This window comes from Pseudophryne corroboree, chromosome 2 (genome assembly GCF_028390025.1).
Source record: "Pseudophryne corroboree isolate aPseCor3 chromosome 2, aPseCor3.hap2, whole genome shotgun sequence".
NCBI lineage: Eukaryota > Metazoa > Chordata > Amphibia > Anura > Myobatrachidae > Pseudophryne > Pseudophryne corroboree.
The window spans coordinates 185765316-185789319 of record NC_086445.1 but is presented as its reverse complement, the minus strand read 5'-3'; the positions used below and the strand labels follow the sequence as shown (position 1 = coordinate 185789319).

The 24004-nt window shown below is 47.9% G+C and overlaps 1 protein-coding gene across 6 annotated transcripts in view; it reads right to left on the bottom strand.

The window, feature by feature from the left end:
• Window positions 1–22091, bottom strand: part of AMHR2 (anti-Mullerian hormone receptor type 2) — a 121406-nt gene extending 99315 nt beyond the window's left edge. For 2 of the 6 annotated variants that reach the window (XM_063952133.1, XM_063952123.1), the window contains exons 1-3: window positions 21709–22080; window positions 21457–21633; window positions 19455–19586 (exon numbers count right to left, since the gene is read on the bottom strand). In XM_063952133.1, the coding sequence (XP_063808203.1) occupies window positions 19455–19586; window positions 21457–21633; window positions 21709–21799 (400 nt within the window). In that variant the 5' untranslated portion in view covers window positions 21800–22080. Of the gene's footprint in view, window positions 1–19454; window positions 19587–21456; window positions 21634–21708 lie in introns of all 6 variants that reach the window. The other 4 variants (XM_063952132.1, XM_063952124.1, XM_063952125.1 and 1 more) reach the window with 4 other exon arrangements.
• Between the last annotated feature and the right edge of the window lie 1913 nt (window positions 22092–24004).

The following is a 24004-nucleotide window of genomic DNA, read 5'->3' as shown; positions in this document are numbered from 1 at the left end:
CAGTTACATTGACCCACAGTGCCAGTTACATTGCCCCACAGTGCCAGATACATGCCCCACAATACCAGTTACATTGCCCCACAGTGCCAGTTACATTGCCCCACAGTGCCAGTTACATGCCCCACAGTGCCAGATACAATGCCCCACAGTGCCAGATACATTGCCCCACAGTGCCAGATACAATGCCCCACAGTGCCAGTTACATTGCCCCACAGTGCTAGATACAATGCCCCACAGTGCCAGTTATATTGCCCCACAGTGCCAGATACAATGCCCCACAGTGCAAGTTACATTGCCCCACAGTGCAAGATACAATGCCCCACAGTGCCAGTTACATTGCCCCACAGTGCCAGTTACATGCCCCACAATGCCAGTTACATGCCCCACAATGCCAGTTACATTGCCCCACAGTGCCAGTTACATGCCCCACAGTGCCAGTTACATGCCCCACAGTGCCAGGCCCCACTCAGTGCCAGTTACATATGCCCCATTTGGTGCCAGATACATGCCCCACTGTGCCGCCAAGCCCGCCGCCACCCCCGCCCCCCCCCCCCCCCCCCCGTATCTCACCGCTTGCTCTATGTGAGGGGAGGAGAGCGCAGCGCCTCTCCTTCCCCTCACCGCTCCAGGACTCCGGCGGTTGTCTGGCGCCGGTTCGCTAGCCAATCAGAGCTCGCGGACCGGCAGCCAATCAGGAGCCGGTCCGCAAGCTCTGATTGGCTAGCGCCGGAGACCGGACACAGCAGCGCTGCTAGTGCTGGCAGCGGCGTTGAGGGGAGGGAGAGACGCTGCGCTCTCCTCCCCTCACATTTAGGGTTGACGGGGGCGAGTGGGGCATGATGCCCTGGTCGCCAGCGGCGCCCCCTCTCCTGGGCCTGCCAAGGCGCCCAGGGCACGTGCCCCACTCGCCCTACCCTAGATACGCCTCTGATTTATATCATTATATATTTATTGGGAGGGGGAGGGGAGGGGGGTGTTTTTCAGGTTTCAGCATAAATATATTTTGTACCGTGTGTAAACTGAACCTATGAATGGTTATGAAACTATATGTACAGATAGGCCGTCGAGCCACATACACAGGGTCGTACTGGCCCACAGGAGAACAGGGGAAACCACCGGTGGGCCCCACTGCCTGTGGGCCCATCTCCTCCTCTAGGCATTAGGGGGGTAACTGTGACCCGTTCGCACGCAGCGGTTGTTCGCTGCGGTGCGTACAGGTCAGAACTGCGCATGCGCTGCGTGCGCATTGCGCCATTGCCCGGCGACAGACATCGCCAGGCAACGGAGCGCCTAGCAAGAAGAAAAGACTGGACGGAAGAAGATTGACAGCAGAGAGGCTGTCCGGGGCGGATACTCATCGTTGGAAGCCGTTTTTGGGGATTAGTAAGAAGAATGCAGGCGTGTCCAGGCGAACGGAGGGCGGATGTCTGACGTCAGGACCGGGACCTTAATCGCTGGATACGTCGCACTGTGTAAGTAGCTGTAGGGCTGGTCTTGTTTTGCAGGAAAAATTTTAAGCATAGCAGGGCTGCACAAGCGATCGCAGCCCTGCTATGCTAAAATACACTCCCCCATAGGCGGGGATTAGTTGATCGCAGCAGCAGCAAAAAGTTGCTGTCTGCGATCAACTCGGAATGACCCCCTAGGTTCCAAATTGTATCCTAGTGCACTTTAATTATACATTATACCAGGGTTGGACTGGCCCACGGGGTACAGGGGAAACCACCGGTGGGCCCTACTGCCTGGGGCCTACTGCCTACTGCCTGGGGCCCCACCCTCTCCTCTAGGGATCAGGTTCCAGACTGTGCTGTTACTAATCTAGTACATTATCTTGCATGCACTAGAGTGTTTACTTATATATTTATCTAGGGGACCAACACTTGGTTAGGCAAACCAATCTGGTGGCTGGTCACAGCCCCCTCTAGAGACTGGTCACACCCCTAAACATGGGCCCCTACCACAGCATTCCCCCGGTGGGCCCTTCATGCCCCAGTCCGACACTGCATTATACATATGTTACCTTATACTGCACAGGACTATGGGCCCAGCCCATGCACTCTCTTAGAGTTAGCCGGGCCTCTGTGGTGGTTGGCCACACCTCCCCTATTGCCTGGCCACACCCTTATGCATGGGCCCCTACCACTGCATTACCCCGGTGGGCCCTTCTTGTGCCAGTCCAACACTGCACATACATATGCAACTTTACCATACCCTCCAACATTTTACACATAAAAATCGGTACAAATTCGAAAACGGGGTGTGGCCACGGGTAAGGGGGGGCCTTTTCCTATACTTTCAATGGAAGTTTGGAGTGACAAAAATCAGTACAGACCATAAAAAAAAGGTACTGTACCTGCCAAAAAGGTATAGCTGGAGGGTATGACTTTACATGTGGGCGAATATACGCATTTAGAGGGTTATTCAGGTTGCATCGCAATTGTGATACAAACGCAATTTACTTCTGCCAGCACCAATGCGCACGTTCTGGCCAATGCGATTGCATCACATTGGCTGTGAATGCCTCTGCTTGATTGACAGGCAGAGGCGTTTGCGGGGCGGCAATGTGGCATTGTGGGACGCTAAAAATGGGGCAGGTCAGTGCAATTTTTCGGGGCAGCTGCGTGACATCACACGCAGACGCTCTGATCGGAAACATGGCAGCGGTGTGCATGCTTTCGCAGCCAGGTTGCGACGGCAGGGGTCATCCTCAGTTGCTGCAATTGCGGTTGCAGCTGCTGGGCATGACGGTCAGCATGCTGGGCGGCCCCCATCATGCAATAGAAACAATTGCAGAGTCTGCTTTTTATCAGAATCCGCAATCCAACCTGAATAGGGACCTAAAGGCCCATACACACGGGGCGATTTTGAGCTGAAAGCAGGTCACTTTTGATGTTTTCAGTAGAGATGTGCACTTGAAATTTTTCGGGTTTTGTGTTTTGGTTTTGGGTTCGGTTCCGCGGCCGTGTTTTGGGTTCGACCGCGTTTTGGCAAAACCTCACCGAATTTTTTTTGTCGGATTCGGGTGTGTTTTGGATTCGGGTGTTTTTTTCAAAAAACACTAAAAAACAGCTTAAATCATAGAATTTGGGGGTCATTTTGATCCCAAAGTATTATTAACCTCAAAAACCATAATTTCCACTCATTTTCAGTCTATTCTGAATACCTCACACCTCACAATATTATTTTTAGTCCTAAAATTTGCACCGAGGTCGCTGGATGACTAAGCTAAGCGACCCTAGTGGCCGACACAAACACCTGGCCCATCTAGGAGTGGCACTGCAGTGTCACGCAGGATGGCCCTTCCAAAAAACACTCCCCAAACAGCACATGACGCAAAGAAAAAAAGAGGCGCAATGAGGTAGCTGTGTGAGTAAGATAAGCGTATATACAAAACAATGGAGAGCGGTCCTTGAGCGCTGCTAGATGGTCCAGACAGTTCCTGATGACCTGTATATTATTGATATAGGTGGAAGAATACGATCAATCAACCAGTGAACACAATATTGTAATCACTGTTTGGGAACCCTTGAACTCACCGTAACTCAGTGAGATGCGTTCACGTAAAGGTTTCTTTGATTGGTCGTTATATATCCTCCACCAATAGCCACATATAAGCACACATGAAACGACACTCACCTGGGCGTAAGAGCCCTATATGCACGAAAAGGTTTCTTTTATCCACTTGTTTTCAGGCAGGCAGACGTGACCAGAAAGTTCATAAAAACAATTTATTCATCCAAAAAAGAATAATCCATAAAAATGTACAAGTAAAAATAATTCCTCCTGATTAAGCTGGGAGGTGTTTTGTTCCACTCTAAACCCCAAAGGTATATGGAAGACTTTTTTAAGAAGAGAAACACTCCTCACCGTACCGTTTCCAGGACACGAGTAGGATGGGGTGATCTCTCTTAGATGTTTAGCGGAAAAAGCTTCCAGCCGATAGGGTAAGTTGGAATGGACACCAGCAACCAGGGGATCTCCAGAACACCAACGCGTTTCGGAATGTCTTCCTTCCTCAGGGTGTCACCCTGAGGAAGGAAGACATTCCGAAACGCGTTGGTGTTCTGGAGATCCCCTGTCCTGGAAACGGTACGGTGAGGAGTGTTTCTCTTCTTAAAAAAGTCTTCAATCAAAGAAACCTTTACGTGAACGCATCTCACTGAGTTACGGTGAGTTCAAGGGTTCCCAAACAGTGATTACAATATTGTGTTCACTGGTTGATTGATCGTATTCTTCCACCTATATCAATAATATACAGGTCATCAGGAACTGTCTGGACCATCTAGCAGCGCTCAAGGACCGCTCTCCATTGTTTTGTATATATGTTTTCAACGAGTTTGGTGCTCTTGTGAGTGGATCTAAGCAGCAGCTAGAAGGGCGCAAGTCACCACATTCTTTTACAATTTGAGTAAGATAAGCGACCCTAGTGGCCGACACAAACACCTGGCCCATCTAGGAGTGGCACTGCAGTGTCACGCAGGATGGCCCTTCCAAAAAACACTCCCCAAACAGCACATGACGCAAAGAAAAAAAGAGGCGCAATGAGGTAGCTGTGTGAGTAAGCTAAGCGACCCTAGTGGCCGACACAAACACCTGGCCCATCTAGGAGTGGCACTGCAGTGTCACGCAGGATGGCCCTTCCAAAAAACACTCCCCAAACAGCACATGACGCAAAGAAAAAAAGAGGCGCAATGAGGTAGCTGTGTGAGTAAGCTAAGCGACCCTAGTGGCCGACACAAACACCTGGCCCATCTAGGAGTGTCACTGCAGTGTCACGCAGGATGGCCCTTCCAAAAAACACTCCCCAAACAGCACATGACGCAAAGAAAAAAAGAGGCGCAATGAGGTAGCTGTGTGAGTAAGATAAGCGACCCTAGTGGCCGACACAAACACCTGGCCCATCTAGGAGTGGCACTGCAGTGTCACGCAGGATGGCCCTTCCAAAAAATACTCCCCAAACAGCACATGACGCAAAGAAAAATTAAAGAAAAAAGAGGTGCAAGATGGAATTGTCCTTGGGCCCTCCCACCCACCCTTATGTTGTATAAACAGGACATGCACACTTTAACCAACCCATCATTTCAGTGACAGGGTCTGCCACACGACTGTGACTGAAATGACGGGTTGGTTTGGACCCCCACCAAAAAAGAAGCAATTAATCTCTCCTTGCACAAACTGGCTCTACAGAGGCAAGATGTCCACCTCATCATCATCCTCCGATATATCACCGTGTACATCCCCCTCCTCACAGATTATCAATTCGTCCCCACTGGAATCCACCATCTCAGCTCCCTGTGTACTTTGTGGAGGCAATTGCTGCTGGTCAATGTCTCCACGGAGGAATTGATTATAATTCATTTTAATGAACATCATCTTCTCCACATTTTCTGGATGTTACCTCGTACGCCGATTGCTGACAAGGTGAGCGGCGGCACTAAACACTCTTTCGGAGTACACACTTGTGGGAGGGCAACTTAGGTAGAATAAAGCCAGTTTGTGCAAGGGCCTCCAAATTGCCTCTTTTTCCTGCCAGTATAAGTACGGACTGTCTGACGTGCCTACTTGGATGCGGTCACTCATATAATCCTCCACCATTCTTTCAATGGGGAGAGAATCATATGCAGTGCCAGTAGACGACATGTCCGTATCCGTAATCGTTGTCAGGTCCTTCAGTCCGGACCAGATGTCAGCATCAGCAGTCGCTCCAGACTGCCCTGCATCACCGCCAGCGGGTGGGCTCGGAATTCTGAGCCTTTTCCTCGCACCCCCAGTTGCGGGAGAATGTGAAGGAGGAGATGTTGACAGGTCGCGTTCCGCTTGACTTGACAATTTTCTCACCAGCAGGTCTTTGAACCCCAGCAGACTTGTGTGTGCCGGAAAGAGAGATCCAAGGTAGGTTTTAAATCTAGGATCGAGCACGGTGGCCAAAATGTAGTGCTCTGATTTCAACAGATTGACCACCCGTGAATCCTTGTTAAGCGAATTAAGGGCTCCATCCACAAGTCCCACATGCCTAGCGGAATCGCTCCGTGTTAGCTCCTCCTTCAATGTCTCCAGCTTCTTCTGCAAAAGCCTGATGAGGGGAATGACCTGACTCAGGCTGGCAGTGTCTGAACTGACTTCACGTGTGGCAAGTTCAAAGGGCAGCAGAACCTTGCACAACGTTGAAATCATTCTCCACTGCGCTTGAGACAGGTGCATTCCACCTCCTATATCGTGCTGAATTGTATAGGCTTGAATGGCCTTTTGCTGCTCCTCCAACCTCTGAAGCATATATAGGGTTGAATTCCACCTCGTTACCACTTCTTGCTTCAGATGATGGCAGGGCAGGTTCAGGCGTTTTTGGTGTTGCTCCAGTCTTCTGTACGTGGTGCCTGTACGCCGAAAGTGTCCCGCAATTCTTCTGGCCACCGACAGCATCTCTTGCACGCCCCTGTCGTTTTTTAAAAAATTCTGCACCACCAAATTCAAGGTATGTGCAAAACATGGGACGTGCTGGAATTTGCCCATATTTAATGCACACACAATATTGCTGGCGTTGTCCGATGCCACAAATCCACAGGAGAGTCCAATTGGGGTAAGCCATTCCGCGATGATCTTCCTCAGTTGCCGTAAGAGGTTTTCAGCTGTGTGCGTATTCTGGAAACCGGTGATACAAAGCGTAGCCTGCCTAGAAAAGAGTTGGCGTTTGCGAGATGCTGCTACTGGTGCCGCCGCTGCTGTTCTTGCGGCGGGAGTCCATACATCTACCCAGTGGGCTGTCACAGTCATATAGTCCTGACCCTGCCCTGCTCCACTTGTCCACATGTCCGTGGTTAAGTGGACATTGGGTACAACTGCATTTTTTAGGAAACTGGTGAGTCTTTTTCTGACGTCCGTGTACATTCTCGGTATCGCCTGCCTAGAGAAGTGGAACCTAGATGGTATTTGGTAACGGGGGCACACTACCTCAAGAAATTGTCTAGTTCCCTGTGAACTAACAACGGATACCGGACGCACGTCTAACACCAACATAGTTGTCAAGGCCTCAGTTATCCGCTTTGCAACAGGATGACTGCTGTGATATTTCATCTTCCTCGCAAAGGACTGTTGGACAGTCAATTGCTTGGTGGAAGTAGTAAAAGTGGGCTTACGACTTCCCCTCTGGGATGACCATCGACTCCCAGCAGCAACAATAGCAGCGCCAGCAGCAGTAGGCGTTACACGCAAGGATGCATCGGAGGAATCCCAGGCAGGAGAGGACTCGTCAGAATTGCCAGTGACATGGCCTGCAGGACTATTGGCATTCCTGGGGAAGGAGGAAATTGACACTGAGGGAGTTGGTGGGGTGGTTTGCATGAGCTTGGTTACAAGAGGAAGGGATTTACTGGTCAGTGGACTGCTTCCGCTGTCGCCCAAAGTTTTTGAACTTGTCACTGACTTATGATGAATGCGCTGCAGGTGACGTATAAGGGAGGATGTTCCGAGGTGGTTAACGTCCTTACCCCTACTTATTACAGCTTGACAAAGGCAACACACGGCTTGACAAATGTTGTCCGCATTTCTGTTGAAATACTTCCACACCGAAGAGCTGATTTTTTTGGTATTTTCACCAGGCATGTCAATGGCCATATTCCTCCCACGGACAACAGGTGTCTCCCCGGGTGCCTGACTTAAACAAACCACCTCACCATCAGAATCCTCCTGGTCAATTTCCTCCCCAGCGCCAGCAACACCCATATCCTCCTCATCCTGGTGTACTTCAACACTGACATCTTCAATCTGACTATCAGGAACTGGACTGCGGGTGCTCCTTCCAGCACTTGCAGGGGGCGTGCAAATGGTGGAAGGCGCATGCTCTTCACGTCCAGTGTTGGGAAGGTCAGGCATCGCAAACGACACAATTGGACTCTCCTTGCGGATTTGGGATTTCGAAGAACGCACAGTTCTTTGCTGTGCTTTTGCCAGCTTGAGTCGTTTCATTTTTCTAGCGAGAGGCTGAGTGCTTCCATCCTCATGTGAAGCTGAACCACTAGCCATGAACATAGGCCAGGGCCTCAGCCGTTCCTTGCCACTCCGTGTGGTAAATGGCATATTGGCAAGTTTACGCTTCTCCTCCGACAATTTTATTTTAGATTTTGGAGTCCTTTTTTTACTAATATTTGGTGTTTTGGATTTTACATGCTCTGTACTAAGACATTGGGCATCGGCCTTGGCAGACGATGTTGATGGCATTTCATCGTCTCGGCCATGACTAGTGGCAGCAGCTTCAGCACGAGGTGGAAGTGGATCTTGATCTTTCCCTATTTTTGGAACCTCAACATTTTTGTTCTCCATATTTTAATAGGCACAACTAAAAGGCACCTCAGGTAAACAATGGAGATGGATGGATACTAGTATACTTATGGATGGACGAGCGACTGCCGACACAGAGGTAGCTACAGCCGTGGACTACCGTACTGTGTCTGCTGCTAATATAGACTGGATGATAATGAGATTAAATTAATATATATATATATAATATCACTAGTACTGCAGCCGGACAGGTATATATATTTATTATGTAATGACTGATGACGGACCTGCTGGACACTGTCAGCTCAGCACCGCAGACTGCTACAGTAAGCTACTATAGTAGTATGTATCAAGAAGAAAGAAAAAAAAAAAAACCACGGGTAGGTGGTATACAATTATGGATGGATGAGCGACTGCCGACACAGAGGTAGCTACAGCCGTGGACTACCGTACTGTGTCTGCTGCTAATATAGACTGGATGATAATGAGATGAAATTAATATATATATATATATATATATATATATAATATCACTAGTACTGCAGCCGGACAGGTATATATATTTATTATGTAATGACTGATGACGGACCTGCTGGACACTGTCAGCTCAGCACCGCAGACTGCTACAGTAAGCTACTATAGTAGTATGTATCAAGAAGAAAGAAAGAAAAAACCACGGGTAGGTGGTATACAATTATGGATGGACGAGCGACTGCCGACACAGAGGTAGCTACAGCCGTGGACTACCGTACTGTGTCTGCTGCTAATATAGACTGGATGATAATGAGATGAAATTAATATATATATATATAATATCACTAGTACTGCAGCCGGACAGGTATATATATTTATTATGTAATGACTGATGACGGACCTGCTAGACACTGTCAGCTCAGCACCGCAGACTGCTACAGTAAGCTACTATAGTAGTATGTATCAAGAAGAAAGAAAAAAAAAACCATGGGTAGGTGGTATACAATTATGGATGGACGAGCGACTGCCGACACAGAGGTAGCTACAGCCGTGGACTACCGTACTGTGTCTGCTGCTAATATAGACTGGATGATAATGAGATGAAATTAATATATATATATATATATATATATAATATCACTAGTACTGCAGCCGGACAGGTATATATATTTATTATGTAATGACTGATGACGGACCTGCTGGACACTGTCAGCTCAGCACCGCAGACTGCTACAGTAAGCTACTATAGTAGTATGTATCAAGAAGAAAGAAAAAAAAAAACACGGGTAGGTGGTATACAATTATGGATGGACGAGCGACTGCCGACACAGAGGTAGCTACAGCCGTGGACTACCGTACTGTGTCTGCTGCTAATATAGACTGGATGATAATGAGATGAAATTAATATATATATATATATAATATCACTAGTACTGCAGCCGGACAGGTATATATATTTATTATGTAATGACTGATGACGGACCTGCTGGACACTGTCAGCTCAGCACCGCAGACTGCTACAGTAAGCTACTATAGTATGTATCAAGAAGAAAGAAAAAAAAAAAACACGGGTAGGTGGTATATTACAATTATATATATATATACAATTATATATATATATTAAACTGGTGGTGATTAATTAAACTGGTGGTCAGGTCACTGGTCACACTATCAGCAACTTGCAAGTAGTACAGACAATCACAATATACTGGTGGTCAGTGTGGTCACAATGGCAGTGTGGCACTCTGGCAGCAAAAGTGTGCACTGTACGTTAAAATATGTACTCCTGCTCTCAGACTCTAACTGCTCCCCACTGTCTCCCCCACAAGTCAGATATACACAGTCACACTATCACTTCAGCAAGTAGTAGTACTCCTAATGCTCCCCAAAATTACTAAATACTGTGTCTCTCTCTACTCTAGTCTCTTCTCTATAAACGGAGAGGACGCCAGCCACGTCCTCTCCCTATCAATCTCAATGCACGTGTGAAAATGGCGGCGACGCGCGGCTCCTTATATAGAATCCGAGTCTCGCGAGAATCCGACAGCGGGATGATGACGTTCGGGCGCGCTCGGGTTAACCGAGCAAGGCGGGAGGATCCGAATCGCTCGGACCCGTGAGAAAAAAGCTGAAGTTCGGGCGGGTTCGGATTCCGAGGAACCGAACCCGCTCATCTCTAGTTTTCAGCTGCTTTCAGCTCAAAGCCGCCCAGTGTGTATGGACAAGCGATGAGCGGTGAGCGCTGATGCGCGCTCCTGCTTCATCGCTGGCGGCCGCCGTTCATCTACTGGTATTACCAGCAGATGAACGGCGGGGTGGACGGAAAGCCGCTCACCCCCGCTAACATCGCTGGGCAGGGGGGAAAAGCGGTCACTGTGTATGCACTGAACGCTTTTCAGCCCAGTGATGTCAGCGATCATCGCTGTGCATACACGCTGGGCAAAAACGCCCAGTGTGTGTATGCAACTTTAGTTCCGTGCAAACAATGCGGGACAATTCAGAGCCGACTTGCGCTTGACTTTCCATCAGGCCCTGTATTATTATTTCTAATGGAAGGATGAAGCATTTCAGCATGTTTTTAGCTATCTGAATACAGTATTAATAGCAGTCTAATCAGCAACATGGAAAATTCTGTATTATTAAATGACAAAAGTTCCACTTCAACTACATAGTTGCAAACAATAAAAATGATTCTCATAGACACTTTGCAGCTGGGAAGAGGCATATGAGCCAGCTACATGTCATATGGGCAGTACGGATGGTGTAATGGTTAGCATTACTGCCTCACAGCACTGAGGTCATGGGTTCGATTCCCACCATGGCCCTAACTGTGTGGAGTTTGTATATTCTCCCCGTACTTGCGTGGGTTTCCTCCGGGTACTCCGGTTTCCTCCCACAATCCAAAAATATACTGGTAGGTTAATTGGCTCTCAACAAAATTAACCCTAGTGTGAATGTGTCTGTGTGTACATGGAATAGGGAATATAGATTGTAAGCTCCACTGGGGCAGGGACTGATGTGAATGGCCAAATATTCTCTGTAAAGCGCTGCGGAATATGTGTGCGCTATATAAATAACTGGTAATAATAATAATAATGTGTCCAAAAGGTCCTTGGTGCACTACAAACTCCATCATGACACATTTACTTATCTGCACACAGAGCCAGTTGTTCACATAGTTGAGTCTCAAGCAAATGCGTTCCACAGAGGCGCTGCTGCAATCGGGACAGGTAGTATCAGTAATGTGTGGGAAAGTGATGGGCAGTGATAGTGAAAGTGTGTGTCGCTGGCTTGCAAATGCATTCACATCACAGCCACACAGCCACAGGCATAGGAGGCCATGGTTAGACAAAAAAACTGCACCTGCCATAGAGTTGGTGCATGTTCCGATGGTGTGACTGATGGTGACGTCTAAGGACGCACCAATCGGTATTACAGTGTGTACAGACACTAAAAGAAGTGACCGTCCACATTTGGGTGCACGGATGTACAATAGGGAAGGTGCGTGTAGCGACATTTGCATAAAGCTGCAGATGGAATATATTCTGCTGCGTGTGACTCAGGCCCAAAGCCTCTAGAATTAGAACAGATAGGACAGCTGGCTTCTATACAATTAACTGTACATACAAATATGAAAGTGTGTGAAACGCGGGGGATGGGGGGGGGCAGCATGGAAAATTAGATGTGTGGCCAATTGTGGCTCGCCTTTTAAATGTGAAGCATGAACATTTGTATCTGCATGGTGTACAATAATGTATCATTCATATATTACCAGTTTAACCAGTATCACAGCCAGGGGCGTACTAAGGGAGGAGGGGCCTATGTGCAGTCTCCATCCGGGACCCCTCCCAGAGCCGGCCTTAGGCATAGGCAAACTAGCAAATGCCTACAGCATTTGGTATGCTTAGGGGCACCAGCAGCTTCTGCTGATTAAAATGATATGCAACATGCCTATATTCTGTGGGTGGTCTTCAGCATGCCGGCTGTCGGGATCCCGGCGCTCAGTATACCGGTGCCGGAATCCCGTCAGCCGGCATACCGACACTTATTCTCCCTCGTGGGGGTCCACGACCCCCCTGGAGGGAGAATAAAATAGTGTGGTGCCCGCACGTGGTGAGTGCAGCGAGCCCGCAAGGGGCTCATTTGCGCCCACCACACTGTCGGTATGCCGGCGGTCGGGCTCCCAGCGCCGGCATGCTTGTCCCCGGGAGCCCGACCGCCGGCATACCATACTACACCCTATTCTGTGTGTGACTACTGCTGTATCTGCATACAAAATGCTACGTTGCGTGTATTCCTGGAAATCACTGTAATGTAGCATTTCGTATATGCAGATACAGCCGCAGTCGCACACAGAATATAGGCATGCGGCATATAATTTTAATCAGCAGAAGCTGCTTGTGCATCCTAGCCATATAGTAATGCAAATAATATGCATTTTCATAAACAAAAGGCGCCCGACGTTAGCAGAGCTGCCAGCTGACTCATGCCAGGCATCTCCTGCAGAACTAGCGGCGGTGCTAGGGGGCACCAGCCAAAATCTTGCCTAGGGCATCATATTGGTTAGGGCTGGCTCTGCCCCCTCCTCTCTAGCAGGCAGCAGCAGTGACAGTGATTCTGAGCACTGCGCAGGTCTCCATTTTCCAGGTGATTTCCCTACTGCACATGGGCAAAACACAGGGAAAATGGCAGCTGCACCTTTTCACCATAAACAAGCGCACCACCTAGTGCTCAGAGTCACTGTCACTGCTGCAGGACTCCAGAGAGGTAAAAAATGGGTGCAGGGTGTGCGGCATGGGCCCCTCTGGACCCAGGGGCCCATGTGCACCGCACAGAGCCGGATTAAAGGGGGGGTCCCGGGGATACGTACCCCGGGCCCCCCTTTCCAAAAGGGCCCCCTGCCACACCACAGATTGGATCTCTCTTCAATCCGATCTGCGGTGCTGCGCTCACGAGCCCCGGCTCCCCGCTGCCCTCAGAGGCGGATTTACCGCAAGGCATCCAAAGTGGATGCCTAGGGACCGGTGAGTCCCAGGGGCCCGCCTGACTCACAGGCATGCGCAGGCTGTTTTCATGGTCCCGGCAGGCTGTCATTGTTTAGACAGCTGCCAGTGACCTGCTCCTCCAGCACTCGCTTGTGTCCTGTCCTGACTCCTTCCTGTTTAATGTGACGTCACACGCAGTCAGAGAGGAGCCGGTCGGGGCACGCTGCAACTGCCGCTGCTGGGAGGCGGGAGCCTGGGAGTGGGACCTGATGGCTTTGTGTCCGGAAGCAGACTGTAGCAGAAGGAGCGCTTTTGACATACAGTAGTGAAGGTGCCGCACTGTCCTACTTGTTAAAGGTGAGAGGGAGGTGGAGAGACGTCCTGATGCAGTATAGATGGGCAGAGGGGGCATTTGTGGCATTGGGGGGAGGATACTAATGTGTGACTGGTTATCCTGGGGTCTGGGAGTGAGTGGGTATGTGTTACAATGAGGTGTGAATAGGAATATGCTACAGTGAGTGGGTATGTGTGACAGTGAGAGGTGAGTGGGTATGTGTGACAGTGAGCGGCGAGTGGGTACGTGTGGCGGTGAGCGGTGAGTGGGTATGTGTTTACAGTGAGTGGGTATGTGTGACAGTGATTAGTGGGTACGTGTGATGGTGAGCGGCGAGTGGGTACGTGTGAGCGGTGAGTGTGTATATTTGACGGTGAGCGGCAAGTGGGCATATGTGGCAGTGAGCGAGTACATGTAGCATTGAGTGGGAATGTGTGATAGTGAGGGGTGAGTGGGAATGTGTGACAGGGGGCATGGCAGCATACACTGACTGGACAGGGGCCTGCCCGCTACATTTGAGCAGGGGGGGGGGATAAAAGGCTACCGTCACTTTAAGAGTTAGCTAGGGCTAAACAGGGCTGATAACAGAGAGGATGAAGCCTGTTAGTGAGATAACAGCCCAGCTCTGCATATTCAAATACCTCTAGGTGCTATTCAGCTGCCCCAGTGACACAGAAAAGGATACATTTTGCTGGTTAGTTTTGCAGATGCGTGACACAGATTTGGGCATTCAGTTGCAACAATGTGAAAAAGGTTAAAAAAAAATAGACTAAATTAATTAAGAGATGATAATCTTAAACCTTAATAAAAAAATAAAACATCTTGAAAATGTACCCCTTCACCTGTTAGGAGGTCCCGCATCCCATTACTTATACAGCGCCAGCATATTATATTGTGCTTTACAACTGCACTATATTATTACATAGTAATAGCTGAAAAGATCGACACACACACCGCTGACAAGTAATGTAAGGGGCATAAATCAGAAACGTAACTATAGTGCTATAGATTGAGGAAAAGGGCCCCAAATAGGTGTCTTGCTTAGGGCCCCCTGAGATCTAAATCCACCTCTGGCTGCCCTGTCCCTCCTTCTCCTTCAGTTCAGCGTGCGGCGCGCCAATGACTGAGCCGCAGGCTTGCTGAGCCGGACAGCAATTAGACAGCTGAGCCGTCGCTCAGTTGCGCTGACTACAGCTCTAAGAAGAGTGCTCTAACAGCTGTAGTCAGGGCAGCTGAGCGACGGCTCAGCTGTCCAATTGCTGTCCGGCTCAGCAAGCCTGCGACTCAGTCATTGGCGCGCCGCACGCTGAACTGAAGGAGGAGGGATTCTTAGAGCAATGTGGATATATATATATATATTTATTTTTTATTTTTTATTTATTTATTTTAGTCCATGGGGGCCCCCTGCTCTTTAGTGCCCCAGGCCTCCCGGGGCCTTAATCCGGCTCTGGCACCGCACACACTGCACCCGTTATAGACATGCAACTGATTATAGCTAACAATTATGCAGAAATCACAAGCTAAACTCATACCATAGAAGCTATTATTTATTTTATACATTTTCTCTGTTGTATTACACATGGATATGTACCTTACACTCAGGGCCAGATATGATAATAAGGATAGGCCTATTCTAAGAAGTCTCATTTTCCACCAAGCCCCCAGTGACTATTATCCAATGTATTTATCATACAGATTATACAAATGCATTTGTTTCCCTCTGCTACAGTAATTCAATCATTTCCATCCCATGTGGGTCGACACACACTATTTCATGTTTGTACACACATGCGCACGCAGCTGCAAAATTTAAGGCTACGGAATTGCTAATCATCGCGAGTGAAGCTGCCGCCCAGAAAATATGATAGACGCCCACCAGGGCCATCGCACTGTCCTCAGCAACTGTGTACACATACGCAGGACCAACGCAATAACAAGAAACATCGACTCCTCCAATAAATCTATGGTCACACACAATGGATGCACAAGCAGCAACGCTGGCGCCATGTTTCTCTACATACAAGATCGCAGCTGACGGCAGATACACGCCCCAAAAATGGCACGTCTACATTTTTGCTGCCACTCCCCGTTACCTCCTCTAAATGGTCCCTTCCTGTCAATCACGTGAATTAGATCCTCTGTGTGTGCCCCAGTGGCGGAACTACCGCCAGTGCAAGCAGTGCCTTGCACTGTGGCCCGCCACTGTCAAGGGGCCCAAAGCCAGAGCGGCATGTAATGACTCATTACATGCCGCCTGGCTACCGCTGTGTGCTGCCACCGCCGCCGCCCCGAGGAGAGGAGCGCACCGGCTACGGGATGGGGGTGGGTTGTGGAGGTGGGAGCCGCAGCAGCGCTATGTAATTGGTGGAGGCGCTGCTGCTGCTGTCCCTCTCCTTCACCATAGGCTGCCCTCCGCCGCTGTGAATGCTGGGATGCGCTTCCCAGCATTCACAGCGGTGGAGGGTAGACTACGGTGAAGGAGAGGGACAGCAGCAGCAGCGCCTCCACCAATTACACTGCGCTGCTGCGGCTCCCGAGTCCCCCTCCCTCCTCCTTCTTCTCCCCTGCCCGGGATCTGCCAGAAGCTGCACCAGGAGCCTGAGCCAGCGGAAACAGTAAGTCAGTCTATCTATCTATCTATCTATCTATCTATCTATCTATCTATCTATTCTGTCTGCCTTAATGTGTAAAAAGGGGGACGCTGTCTGCCTTAATGTGTAAAAAAGGGGACGCTGTTTGCCGTAATGTGTAAAAAAGGGGACGCTGTCTGTCGTTATGTGTAAAAAGGGGACGCTGTCTGCTGTAATGTGTAAAAAAAGGGGACGCTGTCTGCCGTAATGTGTAAAAAAGGGACGCTGTCTGCCGTAATATGTAAAAAGGGGACACTGTCTGCCGTAATGTGTTAAAAAGGGGATGCTGTCTGACGTAATGTGTAAAAAGGGGACTCTGTCTGCCGTAATGTGTAAAAAGGGGACGATGTCTGTCGTAATGTGTAAAAATGGGATGCTGTCTGCCGTAATGTGTAAAAATGGGATGCTGTCTGCCGTAATGTGTAAAAAGGGAACGCTGTCTACCGTAATGTGTAAAAGGTTGACGCTGACTACCGTAATGTGTAAAAAGGGGAATCTGTCCGCCATAAGGTGTAAAAGGGACTTTACCTGGTGTAGTGGTGCTACCGTGCGGCGTAATTTGAATAATGGAGACTAATGTGCACCGTTATAGGAATTGGTATTATTTTGTGGCCACACCCCTTCCCCACGAAGCCATGCCCCTATTTTTTTGCGCGCACCTAGGGCGCGCACTGCCCCTGTTTTACATGGGGGGGGGCTCCGATGCCATTTCTTGCACACATCGCTAAGATGTCTAATTACGGCACTGTTGCTAGGTATCCATTTCCCTGGTCCTGAGCAGGTCCCCCTCACCAGATCCTCTCCAGGGGTGAGGGGGTGGACTTGGATGGGATGAGGGGGGGGGAGGGGTGGAGGGGCAGTGTAAAAAGTGGAGAAGTGAGCTACTGGAGAAGTTGCCCATAGCAACCAATCAGTGTTGGGGTGACATTTATAAAGTACATTCTATAAAATGATACGTAGCAGCTGATTGGTTGCCATGGACAACTTCTCCAGTGGCTCACTTCACCACACTTTTCACTGCTTCATGAATCGACCCCTAAGCACTGACGTATCTATAATGGGTGCAGTGTGTGCAGTGCACACTGGCCCCCACTGCACACGCTGCACCCATTTTTTTAAATTCTTACCCCTCCAGAGTCCCGCACCGACATCAGCAGCATTGTGGAATCGTCATGAAAATAGTGCAGTGCCCATTTTCCCGATGATCTGCGCATGCACATTAGAGTCTGAGCCCTCTAGTGCTCAGACTCACCAGTGCTGCCGGCAGAGAGGAGGGGGCCCATGGGCCTCCCCCTCTCTTAAAGCACCCCTGTCCCTAAGTATTAAGACTTGGAGAGAGACAGTGGTGTCACAAGGGGGGTGCAGGCTGCATGCAGGTGTCACCCCCTCTGATGAAAAATTAATTTATACTTATCACTATATATCACTATACATTGCATCGGTTTGATGCAATATATAGCTGATATAAATAGCAATTCATGTATACTCACCCTTCCGGCGAAGCAATGCGGTATCCTGGACTCCAGCGATGCTATCTACTCCAACGGTGCCCCTCAGCAATGATGTAGTCAGCCGGCGTGTCCTTCTGTGCATGTGCCGCCGGCTGACCACCTGGAAGGCCGCAGAGGCTGATGGGAGGTCAGGGGGGGCTAGACTACCATTGGGTGCCGGACAGACAGCAGGGAAGCATTAAGCTTCCCTGCCGTTACCGCACCACAGTTCAGGGTGCGCCATCCTGAGATGGCGAACCTGAACTCCATGGAGAGCGGAAAGCTGAAAAATTCCTTCATGAATCGCACTCACCATACTAATGGTATGGTGATGCGATTCAGACACGGAGCAGAGGTGCTGCTGGAGAAGTCAGGGACTTCTCCTCGGTAACCTGCTCCATGAATTGCATGAAGCCAAACAGTGCTTTTCTCTGACCCCTAGATCTCCGTCCACTATCTCTCCCTAAGGTTAAGCAAATAGACCCCTTAATTAGTAGCTTAGTTATTTTGATTAATTTAACCATCTGTGCTCAAGCATGGATTTCTTTAAAACCTTGACTTTTAGTGTGCCCTGAGGTCCGAGGTTGGGAAACACTGGCCTGTGGGCTGATTCAGAGGTGGACTCAATGGTGATTTTTTTCGCAGTTGGCTGATGTTTGTAGATCTGGGGCTGTGATGTCGCTCGCAGTGTCCTGATAGCCGTAATGATCGACATGCTGCTGACATTTTGGGACGTTAATGGGCAACATTCCAGAATTGGGGGAGGGGAGTGGGTGGTGTTCTAGATGTGGCAAAATCAGTTGTTGCATCCCTGGACGCAGCTTCACTGGCCCCGGGAGTGTGATTTCACCAGAAATCCGTAATAACCTGAGGTTAACACAGGTTGTCCAATGTGCAGAGAGAGTTAGATTTGGGTGGGGTATGTTCAAACTAAAATATAAATTGCAGTGTAAAAATAAAGCAGCCAGTATTAACCCTACACAGAAACAAAATAACCTACCCAAATCTAACTCTCTCTGCACGTTATATCTGCCCCCCTGCAGTGCACATGGTTTTGCCCATTAGAGGAAAATGTTGTTTTGCAATCAACCTTGAAGTAGGTCCATTGTGCGCTATATAAATAACTGATAATAATAATAATAATAATAATAATAATTCTCAGCGAATGGCATCATCATGGCCTCACCCCCTCTGAGTGATGATATGATATTATACCACAGGATGCACTGCAAAGCCATAATGATGCGCTTCTCCCTGCTTACCCCAGTGCTCATCTGCCTCTCCCCTCCGCAAACTCCAGGAGGGGAGCAAAAAATAATAAGTATACATGATTATATAAGATAGCGTGGATCTCCCTCGGCCTACTTCTCAATCTGGCCCAACTAATACATAAATCCACTAAGTTTTAGTTCATACCGATCAGATTATATAAACTTGCTTCACGTTTTGGTATTACTATCATAGAAACACAATTTTGACGGCAGATAAGAATTCCTTTCATACATCTGTCCCAGAGGATCAGCAGTAGCTATGAGGAAAGAAAACTTGACAGGAACCCTTTCTTACATTGCCATATGGCTTCCTGACAAAGGCAGCTGGTAAGTAAGTTGTGTTGCCCTTTCCCAACCGCCCTCCTAAGGCAGCCTATCAATTGTCTTGAAACCTATTCCCAATGAACTGACAGGTTGTATTCTCATAAACATTGGATCATCAAATAAAACGGTTGCCCCACATATAGAGTCTCCGATGTACACTAACATATACTCACGCGGAAAGTGCTGCTGTGAAAGGCTGATGTTGTCATTACACATGTCTGAAGAACATAAGCAATGGTATTTGTCTTCCCTGTACTCAGGAACACAGAGCTCAGATCTGCACACAGCATGTGAGGGAAAACAACCTGAAAATGATAGAGAAACAGGGCAGAATGGCAAAGAGTTCAAGATGTAGCTTCACATGAGTACGGACAGTGGACACATCCTGGTTCTGCAGTGCATGCATAAGGCACGGGCAGTATTGCACTTGTAGTGATATATGATATCTATATGCACCTCTGCCATGGCCGTATTCATTAACCCATGGCCTGGCCCCTAGGCTGTCAGGGATTTCGGGTCTCCAACAGGACTTCATTCTTTCACCCCACTTGGAAAGCTTAGCTTACACCATCATTTACACTTTCAGTAATCACATGGACACTGATACCCAGTTGACCTCTTTTCTCACAGCGCAATCGTTCTCCCTTTCTTTCCTCCTTTGAAATAGCTCTAGTGTGTCTCAAAACAAACCTCAGCAGACTATGAGTGTGTCTTGCTACGGTGCAGAGTGCAAAATGCCTGCAGCCATTGGAGTCCTAGGGCACAGGAAACACTGCCTCAGCTCCTAGTCAGCCTTATGGATAATATGTCCCTGACCCCTGTAATCTCCTGGGTATAGGGGAAGGGGGACCTACACTGCATACCCTGCACCTGGGACAGGGGGCCTAATTCAGAGTAGGATGCAGGTACTGTGCAGATTCACGATACCAGGAATCTGCGGGTGAGCATGCGCAGAATGGGCCTTACATTGTCGCCCACAGGTGCCCTTTTCCGTGGCCTGATTGATAGGCAGAGGCGCTGAAGGGGTGGGCAGGAGGGGGTGTAAGGGGGGGGTGCTGTGTTTCCAGAAATGGGGCCATGTCACCCACTGTTTTCTGTGAGGGGAGAGTCTCAGACTTCCTGGTCTCGCAGCCTCCGCTTCTGTCAGTTAGCGATGTTGGGTCCCAGCTTGCAACGCTGTACGCAGTGCTGGGAACGCAGTTACATGCGGACGGCATCTCTTCTACTGATACGCCTCCTGTATGTCCCTTCTTATAATCGGATGGAAATGTGAAAGCTACTTGTAAATGACTTTGCATTTTCTTCCATCTCTGAATCAGGCCCAGAGTCCACTGTGTGTTTGTAGCGGGTGCCCACTAATTAATCTTCTGGCAGCACCAACCCCTTAGTTCCTAGATGTTGTGACTTATTTTAAATGGTCTCCAATCAATGGGGCTCAGCTATCATTATTATATTTGTAGTAATATATCCATAGTGGTAAATTGTAAGGATATTATACGTCAACGTAGAGTACCCTGACATTACTAAGTCACAAGTGTAGGTGTACGTCATGCAAGTTTGAGGTGACTTCTACTACACATAGGGGGTAATTCCAAGTTGATCGCAGCAGGAATTTTGTTAGCAGTTGGGCAAAACCATGTGCACTGCAGGTGTGGCAGATATAACATGTGCAGAAAGAGTTAGATTTGGGTGGGTTATTTTGTTTCTGTGCAGGGTAAATACTGGCTGCTTTATTTTTACACTGCAATTTAGATTGCAGATTGAACACACCACACCCAAATCTAACTCTCTCTGCACATGTTAAATCTGCCTCCCCTGCAGTGCACATGGTTTTGCCCAACTGCTAACAAATTTGCTGCTGCGATCAACTTGGCATTACCCCCCATGGTTTTGCCCAACTGCTAACAAATTTGCTGCTGCGATCAACTTGGAATTACCCCCCATGGTTTTGCCCAACTGCTAACAAATTTGCTGCTACAATCAACTCTGAATTACCCCCATAATCATTTACAGTAGGTGGTGTGTAAATCCCTATAATGCATGTGCTTCCCTAATGAAGTGATGACATCAGAACTCATCAATTATATGCACATAACTCACAATAATAATAGAGTATAAAATCCCTACATTATACAGCAGCCCTATGCAGTTATGGCATATGAAGCGTTTTCCTACCTAATACAACAGGCTGGAACTCTCCGTTGCTGATAATCCACACTCCCATACAGCAGTTACTTTCATTGCAGCGTATCTTTCCTGGCTCCTTTACGTCCCCAAATTTCGCCATAGGTAACCCAACAGGGTAAGAGGCATTCTCATGCAGAGCACAGGATATTCCTTTAGGATGGACATCTAAGGGAAAAGTAGACATTGCGTTATATAAAAGTCCATTCACTCCATCTTTCCATTTCCAATAATTACACTCACCTGGAAGAAGTACTGAAAAGATGATCAGGAGAACGATGAATCCTTTATGAGACATTCCTATCACATGCAGAGGTAGTAGGCATTTAACCATTTTCCCTGTCTTGTACAGGATCTAATCATTTATACCAACTTCACTTGACCTGAATTTATTTTAGATATATAGATTTTAGAAAGAAATACCCTAATCTATCAGCTAAATGTTATAAATATTATTGTATCATTTCTCATCGCTACGTCCCATAGCCCCTGTCCCTCACTTGTATTGCTGATCTCCTTTCTAACCCTATCTGGCAGGTCTGGTGAGAGGACAATAACATCTCAAGGATACACAACACAGGACGAATCTTGCCTGTTACGATATCCTGGGGGAGTGTTGTTCTGGCTCGGAACACTGAAGGAGGAAGTGATAAGTGGGCACAAAGTACAGAAATTATATTATAATTTAAAGAGTGAGTAAACCCCAAAATTTTATTTTTCAGATATAGCTTTACAGTAAAACACCTTGATCAGTGTAGAAACATAGGAGTAAATTTACTAAAGCTTCTAAAACATAGAATTGGTGATGTTGCCCATAGCAACCAGTCAGATGCTATCATTTTCTAAAAGGCAATAGAGAAATAATAGACAGCATGCTGCGGCGGCTGCTGATTACCGGGGAAGGAAGCCAGGACATATGTTAAATGCAACTTCACATGTATGTTCATATGTCCTGGCCAGCTCCCCCCCGCACACCTTGGTCGGCGCTGCAGCCCAGTGGCAGCTGCCGCCGCTGGTTATAATAATAACTAACAGGACACTTTCTTAACTTAAAAATACATTTTTAAGTCCATGCGTTTCAATTGTTATTGCACCTCTGTTCAGGGTTCACTGGTAAAAAAATAAGTTATATTATATATAATATAATCAATGCATTTATAGCAGAACAATTGATATATACTTTAGTTTTACTTTGACATCACTCACTTTTTCACCTTTTGCGTACGAGCAGCTTCACTAAAGGCTTCTAGGGCTGCATAGTCTGCAGGCCCTAGAATCACATTATAGACAGCTATATTAACACAGTAAGGTCTTCCTGCTGATCACACTCCGGACTGGCAGTCCCACAGGGGAAGGAGCTTCCTCCCACTTAGAATGCTGTGTGAAATTAGCAGTCAGATCTTCCAATAGGAAACCACTGCACAGCCAGCTCCTCCTCATGCAGAGAAGCTCTACACATGGTCAAGGACTGTCCCATGCTCCCTGCTGTGCCTGCTCTCCTCTACAAAGTACAAGCTCTCAAATGCGCACTGGGGGGCGACTGGAACCGGAGCTTACTGGGGTGACAGGCAGTGGCAGATTTTTACTAAAATTGCCCACTTGTGAAGACCTGAAAAGTGTAATTCTTTAGTAATGATTTTTATGGGTGATTTAACAAAAATCTCTTGCTGGGGCAGTTGCTAATATAGGAGCCTGTCAAAAATGCAAAAATGTATTACTTTACTGCCTGTCTTGACAATGCACATGTGCAGTCATAAGGTCTTGCATGTGCAGTATTCTTTCCCGATAACCAACTTGGGAAGAGCATGGAGACTTCCAGGTGGGATCAGACAATATATTGCTTTAATATATGCATTTTGCTGCTTACGTAATATGTTATATAATGGTAAAAAAATATCTTATTCACACTAGGCTTTTGGGTTAAGCATGCAAACCAGAGACCGTGGTTAGTTTGGCAACTTAGTTTATAGAGGGAAAACCTATCCTGTCAATGTGTTTGAATATCACAGCATAACTATCCACTACTACATGTATGTGGTGCCCCTCTCCTGGCCACAACCAGTCATGTGAAGAGGAGCAAGGTATAAGTCCATTAGCACCTTATGTTTATAAATGTGTGCTATTGGGGTTGGAATTCAAGTTATAATAGTAACACCAGCGGAGTCCAGATGCACTAAACAACCCATAAGCTTAACCAGTGTAGCAGAAGTTGCTTGTACAGCTGTACTCACAGTTATACACTTAGCAGTCTGGATGGAGCAGAGCTTGAGAGGAACATAGAGAACACCATCCAGTGATGTTTGAGGGTAGCGGGGCAGCAATCTCGCAGTTTGGTGCAGGATATATGCTGGTGGGTGTGGATTGAAGCATATAGAGTACACAGATAGTCAAAAGGTCATCACCAGATGGTCGGCAGACAATAGTCCGTCAGGGTCAAAAGTTGATAGTTAAATGGTTGACATGGACTTAGGTCGACAGGGTTGACATGCATAAATGGTGGAAACTGAACTGTAGACCCTAGACCTGTAACAAACCTTGC